Source organism: Artemia franciscana, chromosome 4, assembly GCF_032884065.1.
Source record: "Artemia franciscana chromosome 4, ASM3288406v1, whole genome shotgun sequence".
Lineage (NCBI taxonomy): Eukaryota > Metazoa > Arthropoda > Branchiopoda > Anostraca > Artemiidae > Artemia > Artemia franciscana.
The window spans coordinates 44,610,926-44,628,519 of NC_088866.1; the positions used below are offsets into that span (position 1 = coordinate 44,610,926).

The 17,594-nt window shown below is 32.4% G+C and overlaps 1 protein-coding gene across 1 annotated transcript in view; it reads right to left on the reverse strand.

Annotated features, from left to right (window-relative positions):
• LOC136025780 (integrin alpha-PS1-like) overlaps positions 1–17,594 on the reverse strand; it is a 136,671-nt gene that overhangs the window by 112,356 nt on the left and 6,721 nt on the right. The window contains exon 3 of the mRNA XM_065701767.1: positions 6,145–6,319. Within this exon, the coding sequence (XP_065557839.1) occupies positions 6,145–6,319 (175 nt within the window). The remainder of the gene's footprint in view (positions 1–6,144; positions 6,320–17,594) is intronic.

The window sequence follows — 17,594 nt, forward strand, 5'->3', positions numbered from 1 at the left end:
TAAAAACCAATAAAAAACTAAAAAAAAACTGAAAAAACTAAAAAAAGGCAAAAACTACAAAAAAACTAAAAACTAATAAAAAAAGTAAAAAAGCTAAAAAACTAAAAAAACTAAAAAAACTAAAAAAAACTAAAAAAGGTAAAAAACTAAAAAAAATAAAAAATAAAAAAAAAATAAAAAAAAAGGAAAAAACTGAAAAATAAGCTAACATAAAGGTAAAAACCAATAAAAAACTAAAAAGAAAAAAAGGAAAAAACTAAAAAAAATTTTCATCTAAAAAACTAAAAAAAACTAAAAAAGGTAAAAACTAAAAGAACTAAAAAAGAAAAAATAAATGACGACACTCAAAGAGAAAGCGACCAGGACAAAAGGAATGTTCGATTAGCAATCAACAAAGCACCGGGACACAGGGAGTATAAATGACGACCAGGACATAAGTAAAAAAAAAAATTAACAAAACTAAAAAGAAGGTAAAAACTACAAAAAAACTAAAAAGAAAAAAAAACTAAAAACTAATAAAAAAAATAAAAAATCTAAAAATCTAAATAAACTAAAAAAGAAAAAAAGGAAAAAAATAAAGGAGAAAAACAAAACTAAAAAACGAATGTATATACAGACCGGTACACCGGGATACAAATGACGACCGGGACACAGGGAATATAAATGACGACCGGGACACAGGGACACAACTACAACGGGGACACCGGGGGAAACAGGGGGATATAAATGACGACCGGGACAAAAAAACTAAAAAGAAAAAAAAACTAAAAACTAATAAAAAAACTAAAAAATCTAAAAATCTAAATAAGCTAAAAAAGAAAAAAAAAGGAAAAAAAATAAAGGAGAAAAACAAAACTAAAAAACGAATGTATATACAGACCGGGACACCGGGATACAAATGACGACCGGGACACAGGGAATATAAATGACGACCGGGACACAGGGACACAACTACAACGGGGACACCGGGGGAAACAGGGGGATGTAAATGACGACCGGGACACTGGGACAGGGAATGGTCGATTAGCAATCACCATCAACAAAGCTCAAGGGCAATCATTAGAATCATGAGGTATAGATCTGAATACAGATTGTTTTCCCATGGACCATTATATGTTGCATGTTCAAGAGTCGGTAAACCTGACAATCTATTTATATGCAAAGACAATGGGACAGCAAAGAATGTTGTATATTCGCAAGTTTTACGTAGTTAAAACCATATATATATATATATATATATATATATATATATATATATATATATATATATATATATATATATATATATATATATATATATATATATATATATATATCTATATTCACAGGTGGGACATAGGGACACAACTACAATGGCGCGTAACTATTATGGCGCGTAACGACTTACGCGCGCGGGGGGGCTTGGGGGGGGCGCGAAGCGCCCCCACCAACTAGGTGTTGGGGTGGCGCGAAGCGCCACCCCAACAGCTAGTATATATATATATATATATATATATATATATATATATATATATATATATATATATATATATATATATATATATGTATATATATATATATATATATATATATATATATATATATATATATATATAAAAATAAGTTGTCTGTCTGTCTGTGGATGGATCAGGTGACGTCACCTGAAAAAACTGGATCAGGTGACGTCAAAACTGAAAAAACTAAAAAAAGGCAAAAACTACAAAAAAAACTAAAAACTAATAAAAAAAATAAAAAAGCTAAAAAACTAAAAAAACTAAAAAAAGGCAAAAACTACAAAAAAAACTAAAAACTAATAAAAAAGCTAATAAACTAAAAAAACTAAAAAAAGGCAAAAACTACAAAAAAAAACTAAAAACTAATAAAAAAAAATAAAAAAGCTAAAAAACTAAAAAAACTAAAAAAACTAAAAAAAGGTAAAAAACTAAAAAAACTAAAAACTAAAAAAAACTAAAAAAAAAGGAAAAAACTGAAAAATAAGCTAAAATAAAGGTAAAAACCAATAAAAAACTAAAAAAAAACGGAAAAAACTAAAAAAAGGCAAAAACTACAAAAAAAACTAAAAACTAATAAAAAAAAGTAAAAAAGCTAAAAAACTAAAAAAACTAAAAAAAGGTAAAAAAACTAAAAAAAATAAAAAATAAAAAAAAACTAAAAAAAAGGAAAAAACTGAAAAATAAGCTAAAATAAAGGTAAAAACCAATAAAAAACTAAAAAGAAAAAAAGGAAAAAACTAAAAAAAATTTTCATCTAAAAAACTAAAAAAAACTAAAAAAGGTAAAAACTAAAAGAACTAAAAAAGAAAAAAATAAATGACGAAACTCAAAGAGAAAGCGACCAGGACAAAAGGAATGTTCGATTAGCAATCAACAAAGCACCGGGACACAGGGAGTATAAATGACGACCAGGACATAAGTAAAAAAAAAAAACTATCTATATATATAAAAATAAGTTGTCTGTGGATCTGTGGATCGTGGATCAGGTGACGTCACCTGAAAAAACTGGATCAGGTGACGTCAAAACTGAAAAAACTAAAAAAAGGCAAAAACTACAAAAAAAACTAAAAACTAATAAAAAAAATAAAAAAGCTAAAAAACTAAAAAAACTAAAAAAAGGCAAAAACTACAAAAAAAACTAAAAACTAATAAAAAAGCTAAAAAACTAAAAAAACTAAAAAAAAGGCAAAAACTACAAAAAAAACTAAAAACTAATAAAAAAAATAAAAAAGCTAAAAAACTAAAAAAACTAAAAAAACTAAAAAAAGGTAAAAAACTAAAAAAACTAAAAACTAAAAAAAACTAAAAAAAAGGAAAAAACTGAAAAATAAGCTAAAATAAAGGTAAAAACCAATAAAAAACTAAAAAAAAAACTGAAAAAACTAAAAAAAGGCAAAAACTACAAAAAAACTAAAAACTAATAAAAAAAGTAAAAAAGCTAAACAACTAAAAAAACTAAAAAAACCAAAAAAAGGTAAAAAACTAAAAAAAATAAAAAATAAAAAAAAACTAAAAAAAAAGGAAAAAACTGAAAAATAAGCTAACATAAAGGTAAAAACCAATAAAAAACTAAAAAGAAAAAAAGGAAAAAACTAAAAAAAATTTTCATCTAAAAAACTAAAAAAAACTAAAAAAGGTAAAAACTAAAAGAACTAAAAAAGAAAAAAATAAATGACGACACTCAAAGAGAAAGCGACCAGGACAAAAGGAATGTTCGATTAGCAATCAACAAAGCACCGGGACACAGGGAGTATAAATGACGACCAGGACATAAGTAAAAAAAAAAATTAACAAAACTAAAAAGAAGGTAAAAACTACAAAAAAACTAAAAAGAAAAAAAAAACTAAAAACTAATAAAAAAACTAAAAAATCTAAAAATCTAAATAAACTAAAAAAGAAAAAAAAAGGAAAAAAATAAAGGAGAAAAACAAAACTAAAAAACGAATGTATATACAGACCGGTACACCGGGATACAAATGACGACCGGGACACAGGGAATATAAATGACGACCGGGACACAGGGACACAACTACAACGGGGACACCGGAGGAAACAGGGGGATGTAAATGACGACCGGGACACCGGGACAGGGAATGGTCGATTAGCAATCACCATCAACAAAGCTCAAGGGCAATCATTAGAATCATGAGGTATAGATCTGAATACAGATTGTTTTCCCATGGACCATTATATGTTGCATGTTCAAGAGTCGGTAAACCTGACAATCTATTTATATGCAAAGACAATGGGACAGCAAAGAATGTTGTATATTCGCAAGTTTTACGTAGTTAAAACCATATATATATATATATATATATATATATATATATATATATATATATATATATATATATATATATATATATATATATATATATATATATATATATATATATATATATATATATATATATATATATATATCTATATTGACAGGTGGGACATAGGGACACAACTACAATGGCGCGTAACTATTATGGCGCGTAACGACTTACGCGCGCGGGGGGGCTTGGGGGGGGGCGCGAAGCGCCCCCACCAACTAGGTGTTGGGGTGGCGCGAAGCGCCACCCCAACAGCTAGTATATGTATATATATATATATATATATATGTATATATATATACATATATATATATATATATATATATATATATATATATATATATATATATATATATATATATATATATATATATATATATATATAGTCAAACAGTTCGTGGTAACGAACTGTAGTAAGGAGCGACCCGGCTCAATAGTAACCAAAACTCTAAAAAATGGAATTTTGATACCAATAGCTACATCAAAAGAATCGCATTTTAATGCTGGTTTTAAATATATAAGTTTCATCAAGTTTAGTCTTACCCATCAAAAGTTACGAGCCTGAGAAAATTTGCGTGATTTTAGAAAATAGGGGGTAACGCCCCCTAAAAGTCATAGAATCTTAACGAAAATCACACCATCAGATTCAGCGTATCAGAGAACCCTACTGTAGAAGTTTCGAGCTCCTATCTACAAAAATGTGGAATTTTGCATTTTTTGCCAGAAGGCAGATCACGGATGCGTGTTTATTTGTTTTTTTGTTTTTTTGTTTTTTTGTTTTTTTTTTCTTTTCCCCAGGGGTGATCGTATCGACCCAGTTGTCCTAGAATGCTGCAAGAGGGCTCATTCTAATGGAAATGAAAAGTTCTAGTGCCCTTTTTAAGTGACCAAAAAAATTGGAGGGCACCTAGGCCCCCTCCCACGCTAATTATTTTCCCAAAGTCAACGGATCAAAATTCTGAGATAGCCATTTTATTCAGCGTAGTCGAAAAACCTTATAACTATGTCTTTGGGGACGACTTACTCCCCCACAGTCCCCGTGGGAGGGGCAACAAGTTACAAACTTTGACCTGTGCTTACATATAGTAATGGTTATTGGGAAGTATACAGGCGTTTTCAGGAGGATTTTTTTGGTTTGGGGGAGGGGTTGAGAAGAGGGGGATATGCTGGGGGAACTTTCCTTCGAGAATTTGTAATGGGAGAAGAAAATTTCCATGAAGAGAGAGCAGGATTTACTAGCATTATTTAAAAAAAAACAATTAAAAAATAAAAGTGAAAAAGCTTGTTCAGCTGGAAGTAAGGAACAGCAATAAAACTTAAAACAAACAGAAATTATTACCCATATGAGGGGCTCACCTCCTTCTAATACCTCGCTCTTTACGCTAAAGTATTTTCAGTAATTTCAACTACTTATTCTACTGCTTTTGTGATTCAGGGGGTCATTCTTAATGAATTGGGATAAAATTTAAGCTTTAGTGTAAAGAGCGAGGTACTGACGATGGGGCGAATCCCCTCATATATGTAATAAAAACATGAGAATACAAAAGTTCTTATAGGGACGTGTGGCCGTACCTTATTTTGTAAATAACTCTACTCTAGATAAACTATGGTGGTCATGTCAGTGAACGTGTGGTAAACAGCGATGCAAAAATTTTGAAAATAAGAGCTGGGATTTTTATGGAAACTCCAAATATATAAGTTGTCTAGACTGGAGAAACCTGAGAAAAGTTATTCGCACAAAATTCGAAACAAAGCTAATTTATAAGTTACGTAAATCTTTTACCAATAAAAAGATTCGTAAAAAATTAAAAGTTCTAGTTGCCTTTTTAATTAACCAAAAAATCGGGGGGCAACTAGGCTTCGTCCCCCGCTCTTTTTTTCTCAAAATCATTCGATCAAAATTATGAGAAAGCCATTGAGCCAAAAAAAAAATATGCAAATTTCGTTTTGATTATTCCTCTGCGGAGAGCCAAAATCAAAACATGCATTGATTCAAAAACGTTCAGAAATTAAATAAAAAAAAACAAGTTTTTTTAACTGAAAGTAAGGAGCGACATTAAAACTTAAAACGCACAGAAATTACTTCGTATATGAAAGAGGCTGCTTCCTCATCAACGCCCCGCTCTTTACGCTAAAGTTTTTTACTGTTTTAAAAAGAAGAATTGAGAGAAAGAGTCAAACTTTAGCGTAAAGAGCGGGGCGTTGATGAGGAAGCACCCTCTTTCATATACGAAGTAATTTCTGTGCGTTTTAAGTTTTAATGTCGCTCCTTACTTTCAGTTAAAAAAACTTGTTTTTTTTTATTTAATTTTTTGCAGAAAAGAACTTACCTCGATTCTGGCTTTCCAGTTAACTTTGTATACGGTGTATATTCAGTAAATCCCTCCGGTGTATTTTGGAATATATAAACAGCACCACCTGTGTCTTTCCCGTGATAAAAAGGAGCACCAACGAGTAAATCATGAATCCTGAAAAATATAAAAAAAAAATATAAAAAGGTTGATCCTTAAGAAGAGAATGCTTGAAATAGCAATTCTTCGGGGAATGGGGGGGGGGTATAAAAAACAAAAAGCAAATGTTCTATCCATAACGTTTCCATACTTTTATGAGTCAATTCATTCTTACTTTCTCAACTAAGAAGAGATAGTTACTGTTGAATAAGAATTTATTACTTAGGTTTCATGTCCTCATATTGGTGTAACTTTTGGTATTTAACTTTGGTAAATAAATTGGTATTTCTATTTAATTTTTAAATGGTCATTCTGTTCAGGATAGTTGAACTATGCCTTTAGGGTTAACATGCCCCCCCCCCACAACCCGTGGGGAGAAGTCTGTAAGTTATGAAATTTGCCCATTGTTTAATTTCTGTTCGTTTTAAGTTTTAATATTTGCTCCTTACTTACAGTTGAAAAACTTGTTTTTTTTATTTATTTCTGATCGTGTTTTAAAAAGTGTCAGGAAATCTGGCTCCACCTCCTTAGAAAATCCCTCCTCCCCACGAATATATCTTCTAGACAATTTAATACAGGTGAAAATCTACCCCAGGCAATTATCCTTAATATTTTCACTCGTAAAATTGAGTCGACAAAGAAAAAACAAGACATAAGAAGAATTTAGAATAGGAATTCTGGCAAATTCCACCAGTGTAAATTTCCCCCTGAAAAATCCCCCCAGCAGAAAATTCATCCCCCAACAAGAAAAATGTAAGCATACTTCCCAATAACAAATACTATACGTAAACAATGGGCAAATTTTATAAGTGAAAGACCTTTCCCCAGCGGTTGTGAGGGATCATGATATCTCCAAAGGTATAGTTATTCGGCCTTTCAACTATACTAAGGAAAATGACCATTTCAAAATTTAGATCAGACGATTTTGAGAAAAAAGGGGCATGGGAGGAGCCAAGATGCCCTCCAATGTTTTTGTTCACTTAAAAAGGGCACTATAACTTCTAATCTTTGTTAAAATGCGTCCTCTACCAATATTCGAGGACCACTGGGTCGATACAATCCCCCCTAGGAAAAAACAAGTAAACAAATATCGCTGATCTTTATTTGGCAAAAAAAAAATACACATTTATGCAGATAGGAACTTGAAACCTCTACAGTAGGGTTCTCTGATATGCTGAATCTGATGGTATGGTTTTCATTAGAATTCTATGACTTTTAGAGGATATTTTCCCCTTTTCTTGAAAATCAGACCGATTTTCAATAAAAGATATGTATACCATTTTCCCAATTTTTGGGCGAAGCTCGGGTGAAAGTCTTACCCCTCCTGAGCCTCACTGACAGATGTTTCGACTATAGTGGCCATGGTCGTACGCAGGGGGAACCGTGTATTCTAGCTTTCTCCAAATTTTTCTGCGCTTCTATTTCAAATTATGCATCTTTTTTTATCCCCCCCCCCCTCCCTCCGAAAAATTCGAGTGTAGGCTACATGCGTGGCATGGGCATAACCAATAAAGTTCAACAACAATATACACAACATTTAAATATAACATGATTTCAGTTCAATTCAAATCTCCCTAGCAATTGAATATAACACCTTTGTTATTATGGAAAAGCCGTCTGATTTCCGGCATTATTTAAGCATATCTTTTAATATATTCCAGAATGTTTGTTAATCAATTCTCAAAGTACATTGTATTTAATTTCCAATCTGAATAGCTGATAAGAAATAAATCTTCCATTGAACTTTTTAAATATTCAAGAAGCTGTCAATCAAAGCTTGCATAAATATCCCGTGCAATCCAATATATGGAAAAGCAGAATTTCGAGTATGTTTCACTGATGGTGACTACACATGAAGTTCGTTTTTCACAGGAATAACAAGAAGTTTATAATCCCTTGACATACGCCGCACGTACGCAGAAGTGGGCCCTGGTCCATCCTACATCTCAAAATTCATACGATATTTTTACGTAATTCTTGGAATTTTCTTTAATTTTTGCATTATAATTTATAGGGAAAAAAATTCAAGTAAATTATTCAGTTTCTAGTAAAATTGAAAAATCGTACATACCTACACAAAATAGTGAACGATATAGAGCAAATATTTCTTAAAGTATATTTTTTAATGAACAGGTTCTTGCTGGTTTCTGAATAGACAAGCATGTTAAGATCTAAAGCTAAACACGACAAAGAACAGATTGAAAATTAGTTGAATTTTTACTTATTTTACTTGAAAAGTAAAATACAAATTAAAAGTAAAAATACATATCGTGATTGTTCCTTCTGTACAAAAAAAAACTTCCTCGGGTAATATTACACTCGAAAAGTTCTAAGTGTTGTTTTTTTTTTTTTTACTCGGATGATTTTTGAATATAATATTTTTCTTAAATAATTTTCACATAACATTCAGTTTTTTTGCTATTTTCATAAATCCATCCATCCTCCCCACCCCAGATCAAACCTTTTTTTAATGCATACTTTTTAAAAACAGAATATGGACTCGTATCTGAAACAGAGTTTCTCAAAGGATAGGTTCTAATTCGGTTCAAGGGTGAAAGGTCAAAGATCGCAAATAAAGTGTTTCTGTTTTTGTTTTTTTTGTGAGTGTGTTTTTTTCTTAATCTATTTTTTCCCCTTCATTGATATTAAACAGTTCGTGGTAATGAACTGTAGTAAGGTGCGACCCGGCTCAATAGTAACCAAAACTCTAAAAAACGGGGTTTTGATACTATTAGATACATCAAAACAATCACATTTTTATGCTGATTTTAAATATATAAGCTTCATCAAATTTAGCCTTACCCATCAAAAGTTACGAGCCTGAAAAAATTGCCTTATTTTGGAAAATATGGGGCAACCATTCCTTAAATGTCATAGCATATCTTAACGAAAATCACACCATCACATTGAGCGTATAAGAGAACCCTTCTGTAGAAGTTTTAAGCGCCTATCTACAAAAATGTGGAATTTTGTATTTTTTCCTGAAGACCAATCACGGGTGCGTGTTTATTTGTTTGTTTTTTTCCCCAGGGGGTGATCGTTTTGACCCAGTGGTCCTTGAATGTTGCAAAAGGGCTCATTCTAAGTGTCCTTTTTAAGTGACCAAAAAAATTGGAGGGCACCTAGGCCCCCTTCCATGCTAATTTCCCCCCAAAGTCACAGGATCAAAATTTTGAGATAGCCATTTTGTTCAAAATAGTCGAAAAACCTAATAACTATATCTTTGAGGATCACTTGCTCCCCACAGTCCCCGGGGGAGGTGCTGCAAGTCATAAGCTTTGACCATTGTTTACATATAGAAATGATATTTGGGAAGTGTACAGACGTTTTTAGGGGGATTTTTTCTGGTTGGAGGGAGGGGTTCAAGAGGGAGAGGGTTACGTGGGATGATCTTTCCATGGAGAATTTATCATTGAGGAAGAATAATTCCATGAAGGAGGCGCAGGATTTCCTGGCATTCTTTAAAAAAATAAATATGAAAAGTCTTTTCAACTGGATGTAAGGAGCAGCATTAAAACTTAAAGCGCACAGAAATTATTACATGTATGACGAGGTTCACCTGCTCCTAAATACTTCTCTCTTTACGCTGAAGTATTTTTTTTCTAATTTTAACTATTTATTCTGCGACCTTTGTGACGGCCATTCTTAAAGAATTGAAATAAAATTTAAGCTTTAGTGTCAAGAGCGATGTATTGACGAGGGGGCAAACCCTATCATATACGTAAGAAAAATATACAGATATAGAAGCTCTTTACTTAAGTTAATTCGTAAGTTACGTATATTTATTACTAATAAAAACGTTCTTTAAAAACAAAAATACCTCCTCCTCCACCCCTTTTTTCTCAAAATCATCCGATCGAAACTATGAGAAAGCCATTTAGCCACAAAAAAATAATATCCAAGTTTTGTTTTAATTATTCATGTGCGGGGAGCCAAAATCAAAACATGTATTAATTCAAAAACGTTCAGAAATTAAATAAAAAAACAAACAAGTTTTTTCAGCTGAAAGCAAGGAGCGACATTAAAACTAAAAACAAACAGAAATTACTCCGCATATGAAAGGGGCTGTTTCCTCCTAAACGCCCCCTCTTTACGCTAAAGTTTTTTATTGTTTTAAAAAGTAGACTTGTGAGAAAGGTTCGAACTTTAGCGTAAAGACCGGGCCGTTTAGGAGGGAACAGCCTCTTTCATATACGGACTAATTTCTGTTCGTTTTAAGTTTTAACGTCGTTCCTTACTTTCAGTTTAAAAAACTGTTTTTTTTTTATATTTAATATCAATAAAGATCTGAAGCCAAACACGAAAAAACTTATAATACACAAAAATAATCTCCAAAATTTGACAGCAGTTCAGTAAAAGCAAGGGCAAGAATATATACTGTGATTATTTCGCACGTATAAAAAAGAATCTTCGGATAATATGGCGATTTTTTTTTTCCTTACACTATCCTAGCATCCTCTAAAATGGGATCAAAATCCCATTTCTTAGATATTGTTCTGAGTGAAAAAAGAGGATGTTCAATATAATGAAAAAAGACTAACTTTCTAAATATTTTAAGAGCCAATTGATTAATTGATATAGATTGTTTAATTTGAAGGGATAAGATAGAGGAAAATACACATAACAAATAAAGAGGATTAAAAATAGATAAGGCTTTACAGAACACAAAATGAAATTCAAACAATGAAGAACTATTTTTTTTACTTTTATTTTTTAACAGAACTGCGAGCAACTTATTTATAACAAGTAAAACATAGATAAATAGTAAATTTTGATTTATTTTTTGGTCTTAAATCCGCTTTCTTTGTTTTTTACTTTAGTTCTTCGCTTTTGTGGCTTCCATTTTCCAGCTTTATACTTTGTATTAGATCGTTTTGCTTTAGTGTTATAATTTCCTTAGAGGGAGGATGGGGGGTATGTCAGAGGTAGAAAAACCAAAGGAATATGAAACAAGGCTTAGAAATCCCAAGATCTCAAAAGAGCACGGGCAAGGGTCACCCAGCGTTGGTGCATCGATCATATTAGGATTTTGCCTAAATATTCGTTATATTTATTTTTCTCGCAATATATGAAGATTCCCCAAGGTTAAATAATCAACATTATTTCAGACTTGAGGAGGGAGTGGACTCAGTGAACTACCATTAGATCCGTCAAATTTATACATTTAAAAAACAAAATAAAGCTTCCTGATTAAGATCCTTCCACTTCAAAAGTAAGTCAATTAGGATGAAAATACAAGCATACAGACGAGATACTGAAGCAAAATCGGATAAAATCTTCTAAGATTCTTATAATGGTCCCAAGTCTACCTTGCGAGGTTGCTGACACGTCTCCGGATTGGGGATGATTTACTGTACCTTTAAGATGAAACTGACAGAAGAGATTTACGACCCATAAAAGGTGAGGGTCCTGACTATGGGATCAGAATTTTATTGCTTTTGCCTATTTGTAAATGGATCCTCCATTACAAAAGGAATTCGTTAGATAATAAATAATAATCACAATTTTGATTTCCTTTTTTTGGCCATTCTTTCTTAAGATGCTAACATGGTAAAAAGTTTTACCGATTGATTTTTTGATTTGAGGATTTTCTGAACCCTTATGTAGTTTACCCCCCAAAAAAAAAAAAAAATGATGGAAATGAGAACGTTCAATACAATAACCAAAAATAACAGCCTATATAGAAAAAGAATAGTATTTTGATGGTAAGGCAAGGGTGTATCTAAGATTTTGTTCGGGGGAGGGGGGGAGAGGTACAAAAACTTTAAAACGAACAAAAAATTGTTAATTTCCATTTTTGTAACATTTTTCGAGTCGAAAAACATCTTGGGGGAGGTGTTTAAAGGCCCTATCCCCCTCCTCGATACAATTTTGAGATGAGGATGTTTTAAATAATAAGTCGCTTTGATGGATAATGGGATCTAAATGTCCTTGTAATATAGTGGCAGCAGGTAGGCCTATATACGCAGGGGGCCTCGTAGTGGCGTTAATTCCCGAAAATGTAGAGAGAGGAGAATGTACTTATAAAATCTAGTAGGGGTGATTTTATTGTTTTTCAATTTTTTCAATGATAATATCAATAAAAGGCATTTTTCAATGAAAGGAGCATAAAAAGCGGATTTTTACAGATCGGGGGAGGGGCGAACATAATAATGCAACAGAAAAAAAATTTAAGCCACTATATTCAAGGTCATCCCAAAGAGAAAAAGAAAATTTTCTTTTCTGTAATTTTGTGGTAAAGATTGCATTTTTAATTTCATCAGTTCCGGGAGGAGAAATAACCCCGGCTTTCACAACTCAGACATATCCCCCTAATATGGCCTTGCCTGAACCTCAAGAATTCTGGAGATTTTTTACGATTGCTCCCAAAATTTCACCAAACTTCCACCTCACCAAACCAACCACACCAAACCAAACCACAATTAACGCTACAGAAAATCATATACAACATTTTTTAGAAGACCCCCTGACCTGATCTTATGATATACGAGGGTTATTCCCCATTTCAAGTGCCAATTAGCAGCAGTTACGCATATTTCCTTACAACAATAAAAATCCAACAAGGGTACCATCTTAGATGTGTTCTTAAGCAAATATCTTGGCAAATATAACAGAAATGTATGTAACACAAAGCCCAACGAACCTCCAGAGAAACAAAACCTTGGTAGGCTACCCGTTTAAAGGGGCGCCATTTTTCAATGACAACAAAAAAGATTAGTTTAAATTAGTCTAAGGGCGTACAAAAAAAGATTGCACAAAACCATAGGGTGGAGGATGCACAATCAAGGGCCCTTTTTATTAGCAGTACAAAAAAAGAACAATTCGTATACTTCCAACTTTTAATGTAGTCTCACCCAGTGATTAAGGAAAAACTACAATCTTGACAGCTAATGTCCATTAACAAGCACAGACACTTCCATATAATAGCTTTAGACACATGATTACATTTATTTTTTTTATAATGCAAATATGACAAACATATGAAAGCTTATAGGTGTAACTCAAGTGACAGGAATTAAAAAAAATATGTATAAAATTATGTATAAATGGATGACGGAACAAAATTTTTGAGGAGTTGCCCACTTCAAATACAGAGGAAGCATGGCATGCACAATATGTTACATGCGTGGTAAAAAGAAACTTGGCAAGACAGAAATGCGCCGCGCATTGTAGAACAAGTGACGCTCCGTGGTGTACAGCACATGACGAAGAAAAAAACTTTTAAAAGAAGTTTTTTTTATATCTATTTTTATCAGAGGCTCTAGATGTAAATATGAATTAATGGAGCAATAACAAGCTTTATTTTGAGCTTTTTCCTTCGCAATTAATTTGTCTTTATACATTGAATTGTCACCTTCAAGATGAAATCATAAAAAGAATATTCATCTTCTTCCGTGAATATTAAAAAACTTCACAAAAATCAATATTTGACTTATTTATTGGACATTAAACCTTTGTAATTAGCCTTATCATAAAACACAATGAGATACTTATCATCAGAGATTCGTGTAAGCTCCGAAATTTTAGCAGGGTGAAAGAATTAGGCCTACCTCCTGGGGAATTAAACAATAGATATTGAACTGTACAATTTTAGTTACTATATATATATATATATATATATATATATATATATATATATATATATATATATATATATATATATATATATATATATATATATATATATATATATATATATATATATATATATATATATATATATATATATATATATATATATATATATATATATATATATATATATATATATATATATATATATATATATATACATATACATATATATATATATATATATATATATATATATATATATATATATATATATATATATATATATATATATATATATATATATATATATATATATATATATATATATATATATATATATATATATATATATATATATATATATATATATATATATATATATATATATATATATATATATATATATATATATATATATATATATATATATATATATATATATATATATATATAGGTATATATATTTCATATGAGGTATATATGAAACACACTTTATCCTGAGAAACCAAGAGGAAAAGGTATACTAACACAGTTACTAAGCCGCGGAACACCTTGCCTTCTTTGATTATTAAATCAGTTAGTGTTGAATAATTTAAGCACTCTCTGATTGAATATTGTACTTCAGTATGGTCCCCAAAAAGTTTGACAAATGAAGATAGGGTCGACAGTGGTGTCATGCACGAGGACTTAGAAGGAGAAGGGGACAATAATTTTCTTTTATATTTCCTAAATGCAGAAACAAATAAAGAGCTAAGAGCCAAGAGCTTATATGGTATGAACTCTGGCAAAATTCTAAGAATCAATAGATTGCTTTATAAGGAAAATCAGAGGCTTAATACCGGTTGGGATTTGAAATAAGAGCTCTGAATCACGAGGTCCTTCTAAATATCAAAATTTATTAAGATCCGATCACCCAATCCTAAGTTATAAATACCTCAATTTTTCTAATTTTGCCTCTACCTTCAGCCCCTCAAATGGTTGAATCGGGGAAAACGACTTTATCAAGTCAATTTGTGCAGCTCCCTGACACGCCTACCAGCTTTCATCGTCCTAGTACGTCCAGAAGAACCAAACTCGCCAAAGCACTGAACCCCACCCTCTAACTCCCGCAAAGAGAGCGGATCCAGTCCAGTCACGTCAATCACGTATCTACGACATTTATACGTGTTTTCCAAGATTTCCAGTTTCCCCCTCCAACTCCCTCCAATGTCAACAGATCTAGTCGGAATTTGCAATAAAAGCTCTGAGACATGAGTTCCTTCTAAATATCGAATTTCATTAAGATCCGGTCTCCCGTTCGTAAGTTAAAATACTTCGATTTTTCTCCCCCCCCCACCAACTCTGGATCCGGTCGGAATTTAAAATAAGAGATCTAAGTTACGAAGTCCTTCTAAATATGAAATTTCATTAAGATCCGATCACTCCTTTGCAATTAAAAATACCTCATTTTTTCTAATTTTTTAGAATTAGCCCTTGGCCTCCCCCCAGCTCCCCCAGGGAGCGGATACGTTTTGGTTATGTCAATCACGTATCTAGGATTTGTGCTTATTTTCCCCACCATGTTTCATCCCGATCCCTCCACTCTAAGCGTTTTCCAATATTTTAGGTTCCCCCCAACAACCCCCAATATCACCGAATCCAGTTGGGATTTAAAAATAGAGCTCTGAGACACGATATCCTTCCAAATATCAAATTTCATTAAGATCTGATCACTCCTTCGTAAGTTAAAAATACCTCATTTTTTTCAGAATCAAACCTCCCCCCCCCCTTACTCCCCCGAAGAGAGCAAATCCCTTCTGGTTTTGTCAATCACGTATCTAGGAATTCTGATTATTTTTCCCACCAAGTTTCATCCCGATCCCTCCACTCTAAGCGTTTTCCAAGATTTTAGCTCCCCCTCCCCAACTCCCCGCAATGTCACCGGATCCAGTCGAGATTTAAAATAAAAGCTCTGAGACGCGATATCCTTCCAAGCATCAAATTTCATTAAGATCTGATCACTCCTTCGTAAAATAAAAATACCTTATTTTTATAATTTTTCAGAATTAACCCTAAGGACGTGTGATTATTTTTCCCACCAAGTTTCATCCCGATCCCTCCAACTCTAAGCGTTTTCCAAGATTTTAGCTCCCTCCCCCAACTCCCCGCAATGTCACCGGATCCAGTCGGGATTTAAAATAAGCGCTCTGAGACACGATATCCTTCCAAACACCAAATTTCATTTAGATCCGATCGCTCCTTCGTAAGTTAAAAATTCCTCATTTTTCCATTTTTTCCGATTTAACCGGATATAATGGAGGCAAATCCCCACACCACTGCCATCTTCACAATATCTGAGACCACACAGGCTAAGTACGAAAAACGAAAAAAAAAATCGTGATGAAGAGAAAACGAGGATAATAAGTCAGTGAACAGCAGAAGAGAAATATGCAAATATATCGATCGAGAATAGTTGCATAACTCTCTTCTATTTTTAACTAGGTGCTATAATCCTTGTTTTCCCTTCTTTACATTTTTTTTTTATTTTCCCTTGCCCTTTTCCTTCCTATTACCGTCCTAGGTTGAAGAAGATTAAAGAAAGGGTAAAAGACTAGTTCTATAACTGGGAGACTTTTCCTGCCGATCTAACTAATATTTTTCTGGAAGAATATATACGATGTTGACGTCATCTTTTCATTCTATTTAGCCCTCATCATTCAACTTTCCAGCACCCTTTCAAACTCTATATTGAAAAACTAAGGACAACATTAATTTGATACTAAAATTATTGAACAGTAAAATACATTGTCTTCTTCAGTTGTTGAAGCAGTTCGTTTTGAAGGATTTAAGCACCTTGTTCTGTAATATTACACGCCAGTTTATTCCTCAATAAATGTCACAGATGAACAAAGATTGAAGGAGTTCAAAGAAGGCTTACAAGAGTAGTTTTATAATTGAAAGACTTTTCGTATTGTTGGAGAATCACAACACTTCAGAATTCTTCTAGGCCTATTTAATTTCGCGGACGAAGGATTGGCAGATTTGACCGTGTATTTTGGGTGATTAGAAAATTGACGATCTGGACTTTAGCTATTCATTTTATATCAGCCATTATGATTCAACTCAGAAGCGCTCTTTTCAAACTGTATGCTGAAAAACCAAGGGAAAAATGGGACAGTATTGTTTTGCTAATACAGTCAGTTCGCCGTGGACTACACAGTAGTACCAATTAACGAAAATGTAGGGGGAAGGAGATAAAATTTTTTTGATGTTATTCTCAAATGAAGGATCAGCAAGGCAGTGTTGATAAGGAAAATCAAAGAGGGACTACCATACATTTCCTGCTTATTCTTACATTGACATATTTTCTTTTATATTTCCCTATCATTTTACAAAGTTAAATTTTTCCCTTATCAACACTGTCTTGCTGATCCTTCTTTTGATAACAACATCAAAAAAATTCTTCTCTCCCCCAAACATTTCTGTGACTTGGTACTACTGTTTAGGCTAACTGACTGTTCTTGACGATGGCAAGAATCAAATACTCGCCATGGACCGAAGGGGATGGAGGAGGCAGACGTCACTCTCTCCGCCGAGCAGCACCCGGCAGGAGACTTCAGTCAAAGTTAAGTAACTGATTGTATTAGCAAAACAATGCTGCATTTTCTTTTTATCCCAATTTTAAATAAATCAAGTTATAATTATTTCTAAGCAACATGATGCTCCAACTTTCTAATTTTATTTTGTGCCAACTTTAGCCCTCTAATATTTTAGCC